The sequence below is a fragment of the Nycticebus coucang genome, chromosome 11 (assembly GCF_027406575.1).
Source record: "Nycticebus coucang isolate mNycCou1 chromosome 11, mNycCou1.pri, whole genome shotgun sequence".
NCBI lineage: Eukaryota > Metazoa > Chordata > Mammalia > Primates > Lorisidae > Nycticebus > Nycticebus coucang.
The window spans coordinates 11,955,221-11,977,959 of record NC_069790.1 but is presented as its reverse complement, the minus strand read 5'-3'; the positions used below and the strand labels follow the sequence as shown (position 1 = coordinate 11,977,959).

At 47.5% G+C, this 22,739-nt stretch overlaps 1 protein-coding gene across 6 annotated transcripts in view; it reads left to right on the top strand.

The window, feature by feature from the left end:
- The window catches only part of BLVRA (biliverdin reductase A), a 44,812-nt gene that overhangs the window by 3,573 nt on the left and 18,500 nt on the right, over positions 1–22,739 (top strand). For 3 of the 6 annotated variants that reach the window (XM_053553431.1, XM_053553434.1, XM_053553430.1), the window contains exons 2-3: positions 4,298–4,330; positions 16,416–16,537. In XM_053553431.1, coding sequence (XP_053409406.1) covers positions 4,319–4,330; positions 16,416–16,537 — 134 coding nt within the window. In that variant the 5' untranslated portion in view covers positions 4,298–4,318. Of the gene's footprint in view, positions 1–91; positions 1,191–3,587; positions 4,137–4,297; positions 4,331–16,415; positions 16,538–22,739 lie in introns of those variants that run through there. The other 3 variants (XM_053553433.1, XM_053553432.1, XM_053553435.1) reach the window with 3 other exon arrangements.

Below are 22,739 nucleotides of genomic sequence, written 5' to 3'. Positions count from 1 at the left end.
AAATCACTGTTATTGCTGATGTACTCTAAGGAGTTTCAAATCCCAATTTGTATGTCAGGGCTGGGGGTGGGAGGATACTGAAGTCAAAAGAGAGAGGCACAAAGAAAAAAAAAGAAAGGCAGCGCCTGTGTCTCCAAGGAGTAGGCGCTGGCCCCATATGCTGCAGGTTGTGGGTTCAAGCCCAGCCTCGACCAAAAACTGAAAAAAAAAAAAAAGAGAGAGAGAGAGAAGCACAATGTAAGCTAAGGAAGCTGTTTAATCCTGGCTGTGCTATTAATTTGCTGTGAGATTTTGATAGGCAAATGTATCAGTTAGGATCCTAACAGGAAAAAAACACAAAAAATGAAAGCAAGTTTGGAGGGGACTCTTGATAGGAGAGCGGGCACGATCGGAGAAACCAACAAATAATGACAAGGCACCCAGGGAAAGGGGGAGACTGCCTCTAGTCTGAAGGGGCAGGGAGGGGACCAGAGCCCAGGGGACGGGGCCCGGCAGGGGGAGGTACAGTAGGGCTGGAGCCCAAGCGTTTGAGGTTGCTGTGAGCTATGACAGCATGGCCCTCTATCCACATCAACAGAGTGAGTGAGTCTCTGTCTCAAAAAAAAAAAAGAGAGAGAGAAAAGGGAGGGAGGGAGAAAAGGAGGTAGGAAGGGAGGGAAGGAAGGAAGAAAGAAAGGAAAGAAAAGCCAACAGTAGTAATGTTTCTACAAGGACAAAGGGTTTGGGGAATGTGGTTTGGTGGCTAGAGACAGAAACAGGAAGCAGAGGAATTGTTAGATCAGAGATCGGGTATGTTGAGAATTTTAGTAGATATTGCTAAACTACTTTCTACGGAGATAATACCCACCTGTCATCCCCCAGTGATGTCAGAGATTCTATTTCTCAACCCACATTGACCAACATAGTCTGGCAACCATTTGGATCTGTCGATCTGATAGGGCATCTTGGTGAAATCATACTTTACATTCTATAGTCATAACTGACGTTGAGTATCATTCCACCTGTTGTGAAGAGTTGCCTGAATTTCTTTTTCTGGGAATCAGAGAGCATCCTTCAGCTGGAACAGACCTTAGACATGAAGTCCAAACATTCAGCCTACAGATGAGGAATCTGATTGTGGTTGTTTGGACACTCCAGGACTAACAGAGAACCAAACGTCAGGCCTCTTGTTTATCACAGATACTCTCTGGGTGAGTGTGAGACGGGAGCTGTCAAGGCTTCCTGGCTCCCTGGGATTTGACTCTAGAACCAGAAAGTCTGGAAATTACAGGGCAGTGCCACCCGGCTGTGAGGTTAAGTGCTGTTACCTTCCCTGGGCTTCAGGTACTTTATCTGTAAAATGGAATTAATAGCAGCTTTTTTTTTTTTTTTTTTGCCAAAGTTGGCAGGGTTAATGTAAAGTAAGTTGACACAGACAGGCTCACATCTGTTACCTTCCTCCTCATATTTTTATATTTTGTTATCAGATTTCCTCGCTCACATATAGGCTCCGAGGGAGACTTGAATTAAAGTTCTTAAAATATATAAACAAAAAGCACAGCAGAGTTTGGGGGGGCAGGTATCTCTGCAAGACTTCCAGGCAGCCAGGACAGGATGAGCAAGTCGTGTTTTCTGGGAGCCTGTGCTCCAGCCCAATGCCCACAGGCCTCCTCCACTTAGTTCTGACTTCCCCTGTCCCCTGTACCTTAACTCTCAGTGATTTAGTTAGCCTTCTCAGATGTTTTGTGCATAAAAAGACATCACACCTGCAAGGTGTATGTAATCCTGTAATCCTAGCACTCTAGGAGGCCGAGGCAGGAAGATCCCTTGAGCTCAGGAGTTTGAGAACAGCCTGAGCAAGAGCGAGACCCTGCCTCTACTAAAAGTAGATTGTGGTGGGCACCTGTAGTCACAGTTACTTGTGAGGCTGAGGCAAGAGGATCACTTGAACTTGGATTCTGAGGTTGCAGTGAGCTAGGCTGAAGCCACAGCACTCTAGCCTAGGCAATAGAGTGAGTGTCTGTTGCAAAAAAAAAAAAAAGAGCAACACATCTATACTGATTCCCCAGGATCCGAGAAGAAAGTCTACTCACTTTGTTACATTCTGTTTTTCAGAGTTTTTCTTCTAGCAAGTTCCCTTCTTCAGATTTTTCAGGAGATAAGAAAAGTCTCCTAATTTCAAAAGGAAAGGCAGCATTTGTGTGCTGGCCAGGTTGCATTCTGAGACCTACTCTCAACTCAGGAAAGAGGAGTAAGAAGGGAGAAAAGAGGGGAATTGCTGGGAAAAAAGTATCATTTTCACCACAAAGCTCACAGAGTCCCCCAAGGTAGTCTTGGGGTTGCCCAGAGTCAAAGTGGTGGTAGCGGTTGTCATGGGGGTTATTATTATTATTTTTTTTTTTTAGAGACAGAGTCTTATTTTATTGCTCTCAGTAGAGTGCTGTGACATCACAGATCACAGCAACCTCCAACTCCTGGGCTTAGGTGATATCTTGCCTCAGCCTCCCGAGTAGCTGGGACTATAGGTGCCCACCAGAACGCCCGGCTATTTTTTGTTGTAGTTTGGTTGGGGCCAGGTTTGAACCCGCCACCCTTGGTATATGGGGCCAGCGCCCTACCCAATGAGCCACAGGTGCTCCCCCGGGGGTTATTATTTCCCTGTTATTTATGGCTGTCATCCCTGTACTTAACCAAAAAGAATAAAACCAAATGCAAAACGGGATCCTTCCCCTTGCAGAGGCCTCTGTGAACGAGGAATAGTCACTTGCATTGGCTTCCTGGATAGCCCACGCCAGTGGAGGGGCTGGTGAGGCAGCTTTGTGCTTCTTTCATCGCCCCTCCTGTCCTTTGGCCCTGCGTTGGCTGCCCAGTTATACTAGTTAAAATACAGTGACAATTCTAGCAGCTCTGAAAAATGAATGAAAAGATTGCTCTCTCTGGGCCTCTCTGTTCTACTCTCAATATAGTGTTTCTCCAAGTGGGGCTCCTGAACATCTGTACACAGTCTCCTGGATGCCTGCTGAAAATGCAGGCTTGTAGCCTCTCCCCCACTCTCCATCTCCTGAATCAGAATCTGGAGAAGGAATCCAGAAATATGCAGGGGTGGGGTTTAGTTTTTTTTGTTTGTTTTTAAGAGTCAGGGTCTCACGTTGTTGCCCAGGCTAGAGTGCAGTGGTGTCATCATAGCTCACCATAACCTCAAACTCCTGGGCTCAAGTGATCCTCCTGCCTCAGCCTCCTGAGAAGCTGGGACTATAGGCCTAAGCCGGTATGCCTGGCCAGAAAGATGCATTTTCAACAAGCAGTCCCAGGAGTACACTGAAGAGTGGAACCACTGTTAAACCAGACTGTCTCTTTGTTTCTTTTGCTTCCCTCTCCTATTTCCCCTCACCTCCATTTTTCCCTCATTCCTTCTGACTCTAGCTCTCCTGTTTGCTCCCTCCTTCCTTCTTTGTAAGGGTCCAGAGCAGCCTGTTGGACATTCTTTTTTTGTTGTTTGTTTTTTTGAGAGCAGCCTGTTGGACATTCTTTTTTTGTTGTTTGTTTTTTTGAGAGCAGCCTGCTGGACCATTCTTTTTTCTTTTTTATTTGTGTGTGGTTTTTTTTTTTTTTTTTTTTGAGACAGAGTCTCACTATGTCTCCCTCGGTAGAGTTCTGTGGCATCACAGCTCACAGCAAGCTTAAATTCTTAGGCTTAAGTGATTCTCTTGCCTCAGCCTCCCAAGTAGCTGGGACTACAGGCGCCCGCCACAACGCACAGCTATTTTTTTGTTGCAGTTGTTTAGTTGGCCCCGGGCCGGGTTCGAACCCACCATCCTTAGTGTATGTGACTGATGCCATAACCACTGTGCTAGAGGCGCTGAGCCAAGGACCATTCTTTTAATATAAGAAATTGAAGTACTCTGAAAACTCAGTTAGGAAGGGAAAAAAAGGTGTGCTTTCTTATTGCTTTGATGTTCCCCATAGGAGAAAGCCAGGTGAAAGGCTGTCCACTCCTAGCGTCTGCCCTGGGAAGTGCATCACTCCCATGAAGGGATCGCATTTGCAGCTACTACTCCCCGAAGTTGGAGGAATACCCTTGGGGTTGAAAATGCCCTTCTCTAGAAAAACATTGCTGGTGAGACGTCCCAGCAAAGTCAGCCACCACCAACCTCAGGGTAGATGCCGACCTGAGCACCCCTGCTGAGGGCACAGGGTGTGAGGGAGTGGGGAAGATGAGATTGGTGAGACAGGAAGTCGTGGGGGAGGAGGGGCACAGGAGAGCATTCGCATGGGATTGGAGCAGGTCCTGAACCTCTCTCTGCTTTTGTCTTCACAGCCACTGCAGGAAGAGACCAAGATGAATGCAGAGGTGAGTTCTTTACAAAGACCAGCTTGAGGTGTGCTTTTCTTGCAGTGTCCCTCATTTTCCATTTGCAACGAGGGAATGTTTTCCTTTCAGAAAAATCAGAACAGGCTCGGCGCCTGTAGCACAGTGGCTATGGTACCAGCCACATATTCCAAGGGTGGCAGGTTCAAACCTGGCCCTGGCCAGCTAAACAACTACAACAAAAAAAAATAGCCAGGCATTGTGGCGGGCACCTGTAGTCCCAGCTACTTGGGAGGCTGAGACAAGAGAATCACTTAAGCCCAAGAGTTTGAGGTTGCTGGGAGCTGTGACGCCACAGCACTCTACCAAGAGTGACACAGTGAGACTCTGTCTCAAAAAAGCAAAAAAAGAAACATCAGAACAAAATTTGAAAACACTACTGATGTGCATGTGGCTCTGGGTGATACAGGGAGAATAAGGCCCCTCCTAGTTCTTATCTGTGTCTGTCCAGCTTCACTCAAACTTACCCAGTACAGCTAATCCTGAAACAACAGTCGTGAATTAGGGGTGGCAATGGGGCGTGGAGGGTGCTGGGCCTTTGTCTTATTTTGGGGATACTTAGCTCTGTTTGTCAAGACCTGTCTCTGCATTGTCTCTTTGGTGCTCTCAATTCCAGGTCTTTGATCCAAGGAGATGTCTACTTCATCCCTTTTATTATTATTATTATTATTATTATTTTACCCCTCAGCCCCCTCCTACATTCACTCCCTCTCAAGTGCAGCTGGACCTTGGGGTTCATCACTGCAACAGCTGCCGCGTCACTGCCCCTAACTCTTTCTCACCTGTGCTGTCCATCCCCAAACCCACAGGTTGCCCAACAGGAACACAGCCCTGTGCTGTTTGCAGCCGCACGTGTCTCAAAACTCCCATCTGGATGCTCAGCGCTGCCTGTCAGGTCCCCTGGGTAGCCCCAGGCTGCTGTCTTTCCCAGTGCCAGACAGCCAGCTGCGGGTTCCCCTGAACTCTGCCTCTTCATGGCTCCCGCCGCACTCTTAGCATGGGGATCGCTTTTTACTTTACAGAGAAGAAGGTGAAAATTCCATCCAGCTTCTTCCGCCTCAGTTCCTGACTCTAGTTTATCTTGTTCCTCTTAAGGATGTTTATCCGTGAGAGGATTCTGGGTTGCAAGGACTTTTTTTCCTCGCAGTCCAGGTGAAGGCAGTCTTCAGGACAGGTTGATCTGGTGGCTTAGTGATCTCGTCAAGGATCTGGGAGCTTCTCTCTCTGCTGTTCGTGCAGCTGTTGGCTTCGTCTTGGGGCACTTCCCTTGTGGTTTTGGGATGGCCGCCAGCAGCAGTTGCGAATGCACACTTCCTCATTCCCCTTCAGCAGGAGAGAGAAGTGGCTTCCTGCAGCTCTTTTTTTTTTTTGTAGAGACAGAGTCTCACTTTACGGCCTTCAGTAGAGGGCCATGATGTCACAGGACTCACAGCAACCTCTAGCTCTTGGGCCTCCACGATTCTCCTGCCTCAGCCTCCCGAGCAGCTGGGATTACAGGCGCCCGCCATAACGCCCGGCTATTTTTTCGTTGCAGTTCAGCCTGGGCTGGATTTGAACCTACCACCCTCGGTATATGGGGCTGGCGCCCTACTCACTGAGCCACAGGCTCCATCCCGGCAGCTCTTTTTTTGAAGTCCCCTTCAAATGCCTGCTTCAGTCTTACTGGCCACAATCAAGTAGTCTGTTTCCCATTTCGGGACCCATTAGTGTGTCTGAGCAGTAGGGAATTTTGCTGATTCACTTAAACGAATCAGGGCCCCCCAGAGCATCTTCCGCTCTAGCCCTGCCTCCACATTTGGGACAAGACATATTTCTGGTGAGGGTATGTCCATCTCTATACTCCCAAACTGTAAAGTCTCCTGTCTGCTCAGATCTTGGGCGGCCTCCTTAGTTATCTCCTTTACCAGCTGCATTGTTAAGCCAATTTCTGCTAGCTCTTTTGCATGGATATTTCACAATACTCTCTTCCAAACAAAATGATACTTACATGTTGTCAAGTGACTGTTATCCTGTATTTCCCATCCCCTTTGAGACAGGCTTCTTAAAAGAGATATCTGCAGTTAATTTCTCCATTTTCTCGTCTCTGAATCATTCAGAGAACCTGATACAATCTGGCTTCTTTCCCTATGCTATACGGTACTCTGTACTGTGTATAGTGTGCTCTGTACACTGGGTGTACGCTATAGTATAGAGATTACACAGTAGCAGACTGTAGTATATACCATATATTAGGTACTGTTCACGATACTATATGCTGTACCTCATACTGAAATTAGTCTTGTCTGGGTCAATGATCTATTTATATTTCATAAAAAATTATTTTTGTAACAATGTAAATGCATGTACATAGTACAAAACTTACCTTCAAAAGTAAGTTGCCAGGTTGGGTGCATAATCTTAGCACTGTGGGAGGCAAAAGTGGGAGGATTGCTTGAGGCCAGGAGTTCAAGACCTGCATAAGTAACATTGAGACCCTGTCTCTACAAAAAATAGAAAAATTTTCCAGGTGTGGTGGTGTGCACCTGTAGTCTCAGCTAGTCAGGAAGCCGAGAGAGGAGACTCACATGAGCCTAGGAGTTCAGGGCTGTAGTGAGCTCTGGTGACAATACTAATATCTATTGCCCTAGCCCAGGCAATAGAGTGAGAAACCCTGTCTCAAAAAAAAAAAAGTCTTCCTACCACATTAGCTTAGCCAGCCCCTGGAGCTGAATTTTGGTATCACTTTTCTTGTGCCTGTGATATCCTTATGCAAAGGCTTCTGTGGCTTGCTTGAATTCTTTGGGTCTCTTAAGTTTTAAAGAAATAAAAGAAACTTTGCATTAATTAAAAAAAATTTTTTTTTTAGAAACAGGCTTTTGCTATGTTACCCAGACCGGCCATACTCAAGCAATCCTCCTGCCCAGGGAGCTTATACAACCCAACCCACTCACAGTTCCATCAATCATCAATTACCTCCTCAGTCCTCTAATTTCAGGCTTTCGTCTTTGATGGCTTTTTCCTTGACCTTTTGAGCACATTCCTAGACTTGGGTGACTACCTTCTCCCTTCCTCTTTACATCTAGTCCCACTGCATCCGCCTGTGCTCTCTCGGCTCCTCTCCTCCGGGGAAGGTTACCAGTGAACTCCATCCACATGACCCCATTTGCTGGAAACCTTTTCCTTGAAGCATGTGACACTATGACCACACTAATCTTGAAGTATCCCCTCGATGCCCCAAGGTTTCTGCCAGTTTCTCAGGTCACGGCTCCTTTTCTCCCTACTCTTTTTTTGAAACAGAGTCTCACTCTGTCGCCCTGGGTTAAGTGCCGTGGCATCATCCTAGCTCACAGTACCTCAATCTCTTGGGCTCAGGCCATGCTCTTGCCTGTGCCTTCCAAATAGTGCGATTACAGGCTCCTGCCACAGTGCCCAGCTAGTTTTTCTATTTTTAGTAGAGACAGGGTCTTGCTCTTGCACAAGCTGGTCTCAGACGCCTGAACTTTAGGGATCCACCCTCCTCTGTCTTGCAGAGCGCTAGGATTACAGACTTGAGCCACCCTACACCCAGGGTGCTTCTTGCCTACCCACCACTGCCTCAGGGTGGGGGCAGAGCTTGTCTGCACAGCTTTTATCATCAGTATCTGTTTAGGGAGGTCCCAAAAGGAGGTGTTCGCCCACCTTCATTTAGAGGCTCCACAGGGACCCCAGGCTCGTGGTAACCCAAGCTGGATGTGCTGCTTTTCACCCGCCCTAAGTCTGCTTTTCCTGGGGGCCCCTGGAAGGGCAGCACAGCTGTCCATTGCCCAGTGGTCTGGGACCCTCACTCCTTTCCCACGCCCCAGCAACCAGTTATCAAATGCCAGAAATCCTGTTATTACCTTGATTTAGTCATTTGCCAAAATGTATGTGACACTGTCATGTGGCAGACTTGGTTGGATGGCTGTAATGATAAATTATGTGAGTATGTGACCTGTACGCGGAACTTACTGATAAGGGAGATCATAATGTCCTCATCTTTCAGGTCTGTCTCTTTCTTGCCTCACTTTCTACCCCCGGGCACCTCCTCCCTTCCCCACTCCTTTAGTTACTGTCCTTTACTTCCTCTCCTCTAGGCCGTTCTCCTCGGTGGGGCAGTGGGAGGAGACCTCGGGCACAGGATGGCCCTCATCCCCGGTTCAGGACACGTTGTCTTTGTGGGTCTGTGCGAGGCCCCTGTCTTGTGTTTATTTGCGTTCTTTCCTTTTCTGTCCATTCCTGTTCTCTCCCTCCCCAGACCAGCTTTTGTAATGTGTTAAACGTTTTCCTTTTTTATTTATATATATTCATGAAAGTATGTGGTTTTTTTTTTTCCTTTGGGTGACAGTTAAAACACACAAATGCAGTGGTAGACTCGTGTCACCGTCACCATAGTCAGGATATCAGGACACAGAACCTTACCCCAAAACATCCCCTTTTGTTGTTTCTTTGTAGTCACAACCTGACCGGTGGCGACCACCGTGTGATCGACTTTTAGTTTACATCGTTGCATTCTGTTATAGTTTATATCTCATTCTTTCTTAGTTTTTCTGCATTTTTCAAAATACAACATACCCCAAACGCGCACATCCATTTAATCCCAACAAAAAGCCAAGGAGCAAAATGACATTATTGCCTCTGTTTCCTAGATGAGGAACATGAGCATGAGTAAATGGCTGCACGTCACTGGGTATTAAGGGGCATGGTAGGGATTGGCTTAAGCCCTGATGTTTCTGACCTCGTGGCTGCCTTTGTTCTCGTTTGTATCCAGCTAATCCTGTCTCTCCAGTTAAAATGTTATTTCTGCTGCATGAAACTTTTCTCAGAGCCCTCTCTCTGGAAGTGATTCCCCCCGCCTGTGAACTTGCATTGCTGTTTATCTCTTGTTTTGTTCCTTCCGTTCTCTGACTTTGTATAAAGCTGTCTGCGTACCTCGGTCATCTTACTATCCCCATGGCATGTGGCATGTGCCTCATATATAATCTATCCACACGAAATGCCCACTGACTAAATGGTAGGATGATTCAGAGACTGTTGAGTAATCTTGTGTGCCATCCAGAGCTTAGGTGGGTAAGGGGAAATGTAGAGGAAGGAAGTCATATGACAGAAATTTTCAAGGAAAACTTGCTGTGACACAGAGCCTGGGTGGAGGGGAGGTGGAGAAAAACTGTCAGCCACAAATCAGACTTTGACCTCTGAGCAGTGAAAGCAGGAATGACTCCCAGGGTTTCTGGAACCACTGGCTTTTGCCCAGAAGTTCAGGGGACAGCCAGCTCAGTGAGGTGGATGTCTGAAGTTTATCATGGCGCATGAAGGCCCAGGGCAGGGTGAGACAGCCAGGTAGACATGCCCAGTCTACATTTCTTCCTGGGGCTGCAGTTTGGAGGAGAGGATGGCCCACCACTCAGGATGTTGTAGTCTTGGCATAAAAGTGGTTCTAGAAGCCTTAAGAATGAGGGACCCCCCCTCCATCTGGGATGATGGAGAAGAGAACAGAGAGATGAGCTTCAGGAAATGTGCACGTCTGTGGGGCAGGATGAAGAAGGGAGGCGTGAGGTGTGAAAAGAGAACCTCAGTAGTGTGAGGCCAGAGAAGAAAGGAAGGAGTGAGTTTAAAGAAGGTCCAGTTAAGAATCACATACATCTGGGTGGCGCCTGTGGCTCAAGGAGTAGGGCACCGGTCCTATATGCCGGAGGTAGCAGGTTCAAACCCAGCCCCGGCCAAAAACCACACACACACACAAAAAAAGAATCACATACATCTAACGCCCAGGGCTGTGAGAAGGTCCTGGACGAGCTATGGTGAAGGCACAAGATTGAAAACCGGATCTCTGTGGGGTCAGGGGGACATGAAGAGGTAGGTGGTGATGGAAGTGGTGTGAGGAGTCAGGCGTTTTGGGTCAGGGGGCAGCAGAGGACACCGAGACTGTAGAAGGAGCCCTGGGAGGGAGACAGGAGGCAGCTGTGGGTGCTACCCGCTGTGGAGTTCCCGCGCTCTCTTAGTGCCCCTCTGGTATCCACATCTGTTTTCAGTGGTGGCTCATATCTTTTTTTTTTTTTTTTTGTAGAGACAGAGTCTCACTGTACCGCCCTTGGTAGTGCCGTGGCGTCACACGGCTCACAGCAACCTCTAACTCTTGGGCTTACGCGATTCTCTTGCCTCAGCCTCCCGAGCAGCTGGGACTACAGGCGCCCGCCACAACGCCCAGCTATTTTTTTGTTGCAGTTTGGCCAGGGCTGAGTTTGAACCTGCCACCCTTGGCATATGGGGCCGGCACCCTACTCACTGAGCCACAGGCGCCGCCCAGTGGCTCATATCTTATATAACTAGGACAGTCACACGATTCAAAAAAATTTTTTCGATTCAAAATTTTAAGGGATGAAAAAAGAGAAAACAAGATTTACTGCGAGAAGTCCTCTTCCCTGCTACCCTATTTCTCACGCTCCCGGCGGGAACACATCACTGTCCTCTCTAAGAGATTCCACACACATGCAACAAATAAGTTTTTCCTTCATCCACCCCCCTCCTTTTTTATTTTAACACAAACTGTAACATATAACCATAATAACGTGGGTTATTACAAAAGTTTTGAAATGCACAAAAATCAAAAATGTAAAATCCACTTGGATGGAAACAGAGGAAGCCCTCCCAGCAACAGCAATAAGCTGAGCAAGTTGAAACTCGCACTGGTGAATCAGAAAGGACGCCATCACTGTGTTTCTAGGAAGTGAAATAATGGCCCATTAACATAGTCTGTCTCAAAACTTTCATAGTGGACCACGTGTCTTGGAGAACAATCCCTTTCAATACGTAAAGGACTCCCTTGTTCTTTTCTATGGCTTTGTAATTCTCCATGTCATGGGTCCAGCATCACTTACACACCAGCCTGTTATTAACGACACATAGATTCCATCTGTGCTGTAGACTTTACCTCTTTTACGTTTACATGGATGGAGCTGGAACATGTCCTACTTAGTAAAGTATCTCAAGAATGGAAGAAAAAATATCCAGTGTACTCAGTACTATCATGAAACCAATTTACAATCACTCACACTTTCATATGAAGAATAGATCACAACTATGGCCCAAGAGGGAGAAGGTCAGATCGAGGGAGGGTGACTGGTGGGATCACACCCATGTTGCATAATGCAAAGGTACATGTCAGATCTATTAGTATAGAGTATAAATGTCTTAACACAATAACTAAGTAAACGAGATGAGATATATTAACCAGTGTGACGTAAGCGTTCCTAATTCTATATGAAATCAGCACATTGTACCCCATAAATGCATTAGTGTAAAAAAAAAAAAAAAAAAAGATTCTATCTGTTGCTTGTTACCTAAGTCGCCTCTCCTGTGCAGCTCTATAGGCTACAATCTTACAGTTGAATTTACCAGGGTGAAGGGTGGTTGGTTTTTGTTGTTGTTGAGACAGAGTTTTACTCTCCCCAGGGTTGAGTGTCATGGCTTCATCACAGCTAACAGCAACCTAAAACTCCTGGGTTCAAGCGATCCTCCTGCCTCAGCCTCCCAAGTAGCTGGGACTACAGGCCCCCACCACAATGCCTGGCTAGTTTTTTTATTTTTAGTAGAGACAGGGTCTCCCTCTTGCTAAGGCTGGTCTTGAACTCCTGAGCTCAAGCAGTCTACCCGCCACTGCCTCCCAGAGTGCTAGAATTACAGGCGTGAACCACGGAACCCAGCCAGGTGTTTGCATTTTAAGTTGTGATAAATATTTCCAGGTTGCTCCCCATAAATTAGGTTTTTCTCTCCCTCCTACAACATAATGAGTATGGCTATTTTTCCAAGCCAGCTTTTTGATCCTTGAAACAATGGATGAAAAGTACAGCTTGTTCTTCTGATAACGTGATATCCGTGCCTCTCCCCTCGCCCCCCCCCCACCCAGAGAAGTAGTCCAGCTCTTGCCCCAGGCCTCACACCTTGAGGTTCTCCTACTATGACTTTACATTTTCTTCTACCCTCTTCATCACAGAAAACAATTTCTTTTCTAAGTTGGCAGAATATGGTCTCTTAATCTTAACCGTCTGTGGACTCCATTTTCAGGCCTGGAATGCCAAATGCCAGCTTCTCTGAGTGCAAGGGTTGAGGCTTGCTCTGTGACTGTGATTCCATCCTGGATGAGTTTTTGACTGTACTTTATGTGTGTCCCTTTTCTGCCATCTCAGAGCTGCTGCTGTTTCTTTGTTCCTTAAATACCACCCCCACAGGACTGTACACAGTGATATATTACCAAAGGTTCAAGATAGCAAAGCACAGCAGAAAACTGAAGATGAACTCTGAGACAGCCAGGTTTCCAGAAGTCCCTTGCCGCCTCCTCCCCGGAGTTTCTCCCAGGCTCCTTTCTTTGCAGACTTTGGCCTCACCTCCTAATGTGTACGCACGTTCCTTCCCTGCTGTCTTTCTTCATTTCTCTGCCTCCTGCTGGTTCCTACCCCTACAATTTTAGCTGCCACCAGAGAGCAGTTCAGCCATCTCTCTGTTTTGCAGTTTCCTTTCAGTACCCTCTTTGAAGAGGCTTATATGAAAAGATCTAACAAGTAATTTTCTCAAAAAAAAGTCTCTTCCTAAAAGGAGCTCAACTAAGATACTGGTGTTTTCCCCCGTCTTGTCCCTGTATGTCACTTTCACCAGGGGCAACATCTAAACCAAACCCTAAAGCGGTTCATAATTCAATCTGACATACTCTGCAAGCCACATTGTGCATGGGTTTGTGGATATCATTAATGAAATGAAAAAGGGCGTTTCAGCTTGGGGCTGGCTGGATCGGGCCCAGCCCAGCCTGCTAACAACAATGACAACTACAACAAAAAAAATAGTTGGGCATTGTGGCTGGTGCCTATAGTCCCAGCTACAGGGACATTGTTGGACATTGTGGCAGGCTGAGGCAAGAGAATTGCTTAAGTCCAAGAGTTTGGGTTGCTGTGATCTGTGACACCACGGCACTCTACCCACGGCGATGTAGTGAGACTCTGTCTCAAAAAAAAAAAAAAACGTGTTTTGGCTCATTAGATGATGGAGCTATTTCTTTACCTTGTACTTTTTTTGAAGCTAGTAGAAGCTAATCCTGGTTGTCTAGAATGTAGTGATTTGCAGGCCTCAGGAATGCCATCGTTAACCCAATAAGGGAATTGCTTATCTTCTTTTCTTGGTTAAAAGGGAACCAAATAGTTAATCAAGGAAGTGTGTTTTGGCTGTACAGAGTTCTCCAGAGACTGTCTTACTGCTTTTTAGTAATGAGACTGTCAAAAAACTAAAAGTAAAAAACTACGGTAGCTCATGCTTTTATAATTCCAGCACTCTGAGAGGCCGAGGCCCGTGGATCATCTGAGCTCAGGAGTTTGAGACCAGCCTGAGCAAGTGCAAGATCCTGTCTCTAAAAAATAGGGGGCCATTGTGATGGGTGCCTATAGTAGTCCCAACTACTTCAGAAGCTGAGACAGGAGAATCACTTGAGCCCAGAAGTTTGAGTTTGCTATGAGGTGTGACACCACGGCACTCTACCGAGGGCGACAAAATTACAACTCTCAAAAAAATAAATAAAAATAAAAAGCTAATCTTGACCGAGGGCTTGCGGTGCAAAGCAAGGCCAGTGTCATGCATTACTTATAATAAAAGGGATCATTTATAAAAAAAAATAAAATAAAATAAAAAATAAAAAGCTAGACTTGTACCCCAGAAAGGACTGCCCAGGTGAGATTGCCTGAGCTGGCACCACAGCACTCCTGCTTAAGCTCTTCCCTGCCGCCCAGAAGAGAAACTTAGAACTTCATTTCCCAGAGTTCCCCTTTTATATGTAAAGTCTGCCAGGTAAAGGCACTTCCAGGAGATTCGGAAGGCTGCAGAAAGAGACTGCTCCTCATGGGGGAGTTCTGGTTGGTTCTGGTCGGGCTGTGCCAGGGCCAGTGTCTGGTTAAAAGCAGCAGCAGCTGAGCTCTGTGAATGGCTCTCCCAAGCCGCAGGCTGAGAGGGGCTACAGGAGCTTCCCAGGCAGCGTGGCCTCCAGGCAAGCTCGGGAGAGTCGCTGGCTTCAGGATTGCAGGGAGATGTTCAGTGCAGCTTCTCCGGCTTTAGCTCTCCAGTGGTTGCAGGGGTTATGTGAGCCTCTAATGCCCTGTATTAAAATTCTTTGTACTTACACTACACAGAATGGTTTCTCTTTTCCAGACTGAACCTTAACTGCTGCCCTGTGGGGTTTATAATAAATGCAGAAGCCAATTGTATAATAACAGTACACGGTCAGGGAGACGGGAAATGCAGGTATACTGTTGTCAGGTTCTTATATGTGAAGTGGTATAAATATCACTTTAAGATAGACTGTGGTAAGTAAAGTACATATCTGTAGTATAAAAGGCTTAAAATGTATGAGGGAAAATGTACTGTACTAATATTGATCAGTGGAAGTTGGGAATGGATTATTAATATCACACAAAATAAATTACCAGGCAGGCTGGTCCGAGTGCAGTGGTATTTACAACTAATTAATCACAATCAGTTACAGATTCCTTTGTTCTTCTCACTCCCACTGCTTCACTTGACTAGTCTAAAAAAATCAAAATAAGTAAATAAATAAATTACCAGGCAAAGACTATTATTAGGAATAAAAATGGTTATTTTAGAATGATAAAGAGGTCAATTAATTAAGAAAACGTAACTGCCCTAAACATAAATATACCTAATACATGAGTCAAAACTGACAGAACTGAAAGGAGAAATACACAAATCTACAATTACGTTTGGAGATTTTATTACCCCTCAATAATAATCAGAAGAAGTAGACAGAACATCAGTGAGAATATGGAGGACCGGAGCACTGTCCGCTGCCACCCAACAATAGTAGAATACACGGTTTTCTCGGGTGTGCCCAGGACGTTTACCAAGGCAGCCCATAGTCTGCATCATAAAACATGTCTCAATAAATTGAAAAGGATTCAGATCATTTAAAGAATGGTCTCTAACCGAAGTGGAATTAAATGAGAAATCAGTAATAGGAAAACATCTGGAAAATCCCAAATATTTCGAAGAAATACTGGACCAAGACCAGGGCAGTAGGCACAGAAAGAGGGGCGGAATTAGTGGGAAGTGGCAACTGAGGTGACGCATTTCTGTGCTCAGAGACTTCCAACAAGAACTGGGGGTGGCGCCTGTGGCTCAGTCCGTAAGGCGCCGGCCCCATATACCGAGGGTGGCGGGTTCAAACCTGGTCCCGGCTGAACTGCAACCAAAAAAAAAAAAAATAGCCGGGCGTTGTGGCGGGCGCCTGTAGTCCCAGCCACTTGGGAGGCTGAGGCAAGAAAATCGCTTAAGCCCAGGAGTTGGAGGTTGCTGTGAGCTGTGTGATACCATGGTACTCTACGGAGGGCCATAAAGTGAGACTCTGTCTCTACACAAAAAAATAACTGGGTTTAAGGGGTATATAGAGATAATTTTTATCGGTCTTGATTATATTGAGTATGTAAAAGAATAACTTGTAAAAATTGAGTTTTTGCTATAATGCTATTCACGTATGGCCTCCAGCAGTGCACTTAACTAATATTTAGGGTACCCTAGCAGAGAGGGAGTAAGGTTTGCTGGAACTCAGAAGGCCATACTGAGGAGTTAGACCATGTGGGTCCCAAGCTGAGTAAGGTGACCAGTCGGGGTTTGTCCATGTTCCTTTGTCTGTCAGCAGCTGTGTCCTCTGAACAACTCCCAGCAGCACCAGATTGGCACATCCACGGGACAGAAGTACCAGACCCCGAGCTGAGTGTGTCTTAAGATAGCGCCTCATCATTGGAGAGGGATGGGGAAAGTGGAGAGCCAGGTGGGGGGCACCTTTTCCATGGGTGCTCGGTGAAGCACTTTCAGGACTGTTTTGGTGGAGCTGATTCTCTCCAAGCCCACATTCGGAGCCCTTATTTTGGGGAATGTCTTACCCTGTCCTCACTGCTGCGGCTTCTTGTGTATTCTGGGTTGGCTGCTTTTCTGGCTTGTGGGGACACTGGTCTTTGTTTTGCTGTTCTGTCCTAGACGCTTGGACTGTTTTCAACCCCCACCTTGGTCCCTTGTGTTTCAGCCTGAGAGGAAGTTTGGCGTCGTAGTCGTTGGTGTTGGCAGAGCTGGATCCGTGCGAATGAGGGACTTGCAGAATCCACACCCTTCCTCGGCGTTCCTGAACCTGATTGGCTTCGTGTCCAGGTGGTTTGCACTTGCTTTGTGCCTCATAATTCACGGGAAGCCCACTGAGGTAGATTAGGCTGTAGGGCATAGTGGTTTTACAGACCCTGGAAGAGAGAGGCAGCTGCCTGCCAGAGAACCGTGTTTAGGGTCAACCCAGGAGATCTCAAGTTTGGGTGAGTCTGGGAACTGAAGTGTGCTGGGCCTGCAGTTGGGATGTGCAGCGGGGCAGTGGGTCAGCCAAAGACAAAGGCTGGAAGACTCTGGCCTGGAAGAAGGCTATGGACGCGCACCAGTTAGTCCTCAGGTCAGTCATCGTTGCAGCTGCCTGGGCGGTGGCCCTGGGCTTTACATACCCTGTGTCATTCTACATAGTACATCGTCAACCCCAGTTTATAGGTCAGAAAAGCTGAACCACAGAAGGGTTAAGTAATTCTCCTGAGGTCACACAGCTGGAAAGTCTGAGAGCTGAATTTGAATATAAGTCTGTTTGATTCTTTCCCACCGCACACGCCACTACCCCCTTAACCCTACACACACGTGTGCACACACACATACACACCCCACTCACCCGGCTAATCTTGTATAGCGTCATTATCAGTGTGAATTGTGAACTAGAGCAGGCTGAGACATGGTGGTAAGCAAGTTAGGCAAGTCTCTCTGTTCTAGTACGTTAAGACCTCAGATAAATGCGCAAAGCTTAAAGAACTATTGTGATAATCCATGCAGAAGTTTTTTGATATTTTAATTCATGGGACTACCTTCTTCCTGCCTGTCTCAAATCCTGGACACTCCTTTAAGGATTCAATGTGGGCTTTGGGGCACTGGGGAGACCCAGAAGTGCTAGAATCTGCCTTGGCCCATCTTTTCCTCCCATAAGATTCCAAGGGAGCTGCACGCAAATGGGAGATCACAGTTAATGGGAGCTGCACAGTCCGTCCATTGATGGACTCCACTGCAACCCCCGCACCACCCCTGCCTGAAGGTGGGATTGAACACAGTAATTGAGCTCCAGGTTAAAGTGGAAGGACCTCTCCTTTTTCCTTAGGCCTCGAGTTTGCCAGTTGGCTGCCAAGATTGACACAGTGGGAACATTTAAAGTACCCAGGTCAGACGTGTCCTCCCCGCTCCCTCCCGCACGGGAAGCCGTAGAAGCGGGAAGGATGGCGCTGTGACAGCCGGGCCGGAGCCCTGGCGTCCCCACCCCGCGCCCCAGCCGCTCGGCCCTGCGGCGGGGGCGCCGGGGCTGCGGCCGCCGCCTTTGTAGCGGGCCGGCCTGGAGAGGTTGGCGGCGCCGGCTCTCGCTGCCCGGCAGGTGCGCTGGGGCCGGGAGAGGGCCTGGTGGGCGGGCAGGCCGGGCGTAGGGGCGACGGGAGCGCTCCTGCCGCGGGGCGCGGAGAAGGGGAAATGGGACAAGATGGCTGGAGAATCCGGGGGCCGCGGCGGCAGCGGGCGGGGCAGCTGGGGGCCGGCGGGAGAGGCCACGGCCAAGTTCCGGCTCTGGTGCAGGGCGCTGAAGCCTGTTCTCCCACCCCAGACCCGTACCTCCTGCGTTCGCCCGTCTTTTTTGGAAAAAACGAAAACGCTGACTTTGAACTCCGGAGGCATCTTTTCTTTGCAAGTCCGGGAGGATGCGGCCCTCAAGGTGCTCCCTGACTGCACACCTATGAATTGCCCACGCCCCTAGAGGGCAGGAGCGCGGCCCTTTGTACTGGCCTAGGAGCCAGCAAATAGAGAAGGTGCTGCCCAGAAGCCACGAGTCATTTCCCAGTCGTGTGGGCCCAAGCAGACTTCTGCACCTTTGGGGGTATCCAGGCATACCCCTCACTGCGCGTCACTGACTCCCAGGTTAGGAAAGTCCCTTAAGGCAGAATGACTATTTTCTGAACCTGCTATTGGACAGAACCTTTGAATTTGGAAAATCCCAATGATGAGCCTCTGAGCCAAGCACTCTGCTAATGCAGAACTGAACTGCCTTCTAGTACCAGCCCAGTTGAAGATGGAGCCCACAGCCTACCCTCTCAATTTGACCCTGAAAGAAGAGAAAGAAGAAGGAGAGATTCAGAGCAGGGAACTGGAGGATGGCCCCGCGGATATGCAGAAAGTAGGAATCTGCCAGAGAGTGGTTGGGTACCATCCGTTTGATGAAGTGGCCATATATTTTTCTGATAAAGAGTGGAAAGTTTTGACAGAGCAACAAAAGGCTCTCTACCGGGAAGTCGTGAGGATGAATTATGAAACTGTCTTATCCCTAGAATTCCCATTCCCTAAGCCAGACATGATCACTGGTTGGAAGGGGAGGAGGAGTCTCAGAGTTCTGATGAGTGGCAGCTCCAAGGAGGAGGAACCTTTGCAGAAAATGAAGACTCTGACGTAAAGCCTCCAGGCTGGGCAAGCCCAGTGAATGCTGCCTCCCAGTTTGCTCAGCCTCAGCACCTCGACAGCTTTGGCCTCTGTCTGCCTCGGGACATCACGGAGCTGCCCAAGTGGAGTGAGGGGTGCCCCTTCTACATGGCCCTGGGCTTCCCAGGGTATGACCTCTCCTCTGACCACATAGCTGGGAAGTTTCAGTTCAGCCGTGGCAAGCGCCCAGTTAGGACACAGGGTTCAAGTTAATGGTGGTGGAATATGCCGAGAGCACCAATAACTGCCAGGCTGCCAAGCAGTTTGGAGTATTAGAAAAAAACGTTCGAGACTGGCACAAAGTAAACCTCAGCTCCAGAATGCCCACGCCATGAGATGGGCATTCCGAGGCCCCAAGAATGGGAGGTTTGCTCTGGTGGACCAGCGTGTGGCCGAGTATGTCAGATACATGCAGGCCAAAGGGGACTCCATCACCAGGGAGGTGATGCAGCTAAAAGCCCTTGAAATCGCCCAGGAAATGAACATTCCAGAGAAAGGGTTCAAGGCAAGCTTGGGTTGGTATCGAAGAATGGTGAGAAGGTGTGTCCTGTCTCTGAGGCACCAAGTGCTGGTGCCCCAGCACCTACCTGAAGACCTGACTGAGAAACTTGTCACATACCAGCGAGTGTGCTGACTCTGCGCAGGGCACATGACTACAAGGTGACTCAGATGGGGAATCCAGAGGAGACGTCCATTTGTTTAGAGGTGCCATCGAGGGTGACTGTTGGCAACCAGGGCAAAAAGCCTGTCTTGGTCAAGACACCAGGCAGAGAAAAACTGAAAATCACGGCCACACTTGGTGTCTTAGCTGATGGGAGGAAATTACCTCTGTACATCATTTTGAGGGGAACATACATCTCCCCAGGGAAGTTCCCCAGCGGGATGGAAATCCGCTGCCACTGCTATGGATGGAAGACCAAGGACTTGATGCAGGACTGGCTGGAGGTTGTGTGGAGGCGGAGGCCGGGAGCAGTGCCCAAGCAGCGAGGGATGCTGATGTTGAACGGCTTCAGGGCCACGCCACCAACTCTGTGAAGAACTCCACGGAACGCATGAACACCAACATGGTGATCATCCCGGGGGGCCTGACCTTGCAGCTCCAGGTGCTGGATGTGGTGGTCTACAAGCCGCTGAATGACAGCATGCCGGCCCAGTACTCCAACTGGCTTCTGGATGGGAACCTGGCACGGAGCCCAACCGGGAATGCCAAGAAGCCACCCCTGGGCCTCTTTCTGGAGTGGGTCATGGTGGAGTAGAACAGCATCTCAAGTGAGTCCATTATCCAAGGGTTCAAGAAGTGCCACATCTCCAGCAACTTGGAGGAGGAAGATGATGTCCTGTGGAAATCGAGAGCAAGTTGCCAGGAGGAAGAGAACCACCAGAAGAATGTGATACTGAAAATGTGACTGAGGGCCACTGAAGAATGTGATACTGAAAATGTGACTGAGGGCCACTGAAGAATGTGATATTGAAAATGTGACTGAGGGCCACTGAAGAATGTGATACTGAAAATGTGACTGAGGGCCACTGAAGAATGTGATATTGAAAATGTGACTGAGGGCCACTGAAGAATGTGATACTGAAAATGTGACTGAGGGCCACTGAAGAATGTGATACTGAAAATGTGACTGAGGGCCACTGAAGAATGTGATACTGAAAATGTGACTGAGGGCCACTGAAGAATGTGATACTGAAAATGTGACTGAGGGCCACTGAAGAATGTGATATTGAAAATGTGACTGAGGGCCACTGAAGAATGTGATACTGAAAATGTGACTGAGGGCCACTGAAGAATGTGATACTGAAAATGTGACTGAGGGCCACTGAAGAATGTGATACTGAAAATGTGACTGAGGGCCACTGAAGAATGTGATACTGAAAATGTGACTGAGGGCCACTGAAGCAAATGGAACTGTGATTGAAATAGTTGGGGAGGAGAGTTCACGAGAAGATTATTCCTGAAAGTATGAATGCCCAGGGAACAGCAGGAAAAGGCCCTGGGGCCTGACCCACCCTATGGTGTCAGAAAAGTCTGGGACCCTGAATTTCATCAGAGACATACTGAGAAAAGAAACTACTTCTGCTCCCTCTCTTGTTTTGGAGATGACTCCAGCTGTCCATCAAAAAAAGAAAAACAAAATAAAAAACCCTGTAAATATGAACCAACAATGGTATTTCCTAGAGAAGAGACCATTTATTTGTTCAACACCAACGGGAGACTCATCATATGGGCACAGCTCCAGTGGTGTCCTTTCTGTGGATAAAACCTCAAGTAAATGTTTTGTTCTGCCTTTGAAAATGCTTCTAAAAGTAGACCCATGTAGGTCAAGACTACAGAAAGGCTTTGTAGAAATGTGTCATTTAATGTACACCTACTTATACATTTCTTCTTTTGGAAAAATGAGATACTAACGATGACAAAATTAAGACATAGACATATTGGCCTGGTGCCAGCAGATGGCTTTTCTACAGATAAACTAGGTTAGTGTGGAAGATACAGGTTAAAATAAAATATGCTCTTTTATTTATCTTCCCAATCTGGTTGGCAGCTAGACTTTTTTAGGGTCTTATTCCATGGCCCTATTTTTTTCATTATTATATTTAATGACAGAGCAGGATTTAAAGACAGTATACAAAGTCTTCTGTGTCTCAGGCTGCCTGCAGAAAAAGTCACTAAATTATCTGCTGTCTGTATGGTACAAGGTCCATTGACTCATCTGATACTTGTTTTGTTAATTTTTTTAATATTTTTTATCACAGAGTTGGTGGGAGGGCTTGAGCCTTTAGCCACAGCTATTTGAAGATTGCTCATCTCCTTCTGCCCTGCAGAAGGTGGGAAGGTCCCTGAATTTTTACATTTGCATTCCCACTTAAGTTGAGTGTTATGAAAACATTCCTTCAAAGCTCTATCTGTGCTACAAAAAATATGCCAGAACCTCATAAGACAAAGCCATTGCTAGAAATGTCATTCCGATGTCAAATCTGGATAACAGGCTGCCATAACCACGTTTCCTTCCTGCAGACTAAGCTCACCTGTATATTATAAAATGTTCTTGGCATCTTGAAACACCAAAAAAAAAATAATAATAATGAAGTACCCAGGTCATTGGCTCGCCACCTGTAGCTCAGTGGTTAAGGTGCCGGCCACATACACCAAGCCCAGGCCTGCTAAACAACAATGACAACTACAACAAAAAAATAGCCAGGCGCTGTGGCGGGCGCCTGTAGTCCCAGCTACTTGGGAGGCTGAGGCAAGAGAATTGCTTAAGCCCAAGAGTTTGAGGCTGCTGTGATCTGTGATGCCACAGCACTCTACTAAGGGCGACAGTGAGACTCTGTCTCCAAAAAAAGTAAAAACAAAAAACAAACAAACAAAAACTACCCAGGTCATGTGGGAAGATGGCCATGTCATCCCCCGCACCATCATTACACTGTTTCCCTCCTCTTGTACCCTTCCCCTCCATGACCTACCTTCTGCCACCCCAGGAAGCCTTCTCTGAAGCCCCAAACTAGATGTGTTCCTTGCCTTCCCTGAGTCTCCACCACTGCTTCCCAGCACACTTCTCATGTTGTTAGTCCCGTGCTGGTGTTTTGTGCGTGCATGTGTGTACATGTGTGTGCGCCAGATCCTGAGCTCACTGGACAATGAGGATTTTAATTCATTCTCCGTGATTTCTAGTGCCTAGCAGACAGTAGGCAAACAGTAGATATTGGTCAAATTGAGAGGTGTAGGTGGTGGCCCGGTAAGAAGAAACCTAACATAATATCCTTGGGAGCCAAACTCCCTGAATGCTTTCTGCCTGCTGCAGCCCACTGGGTG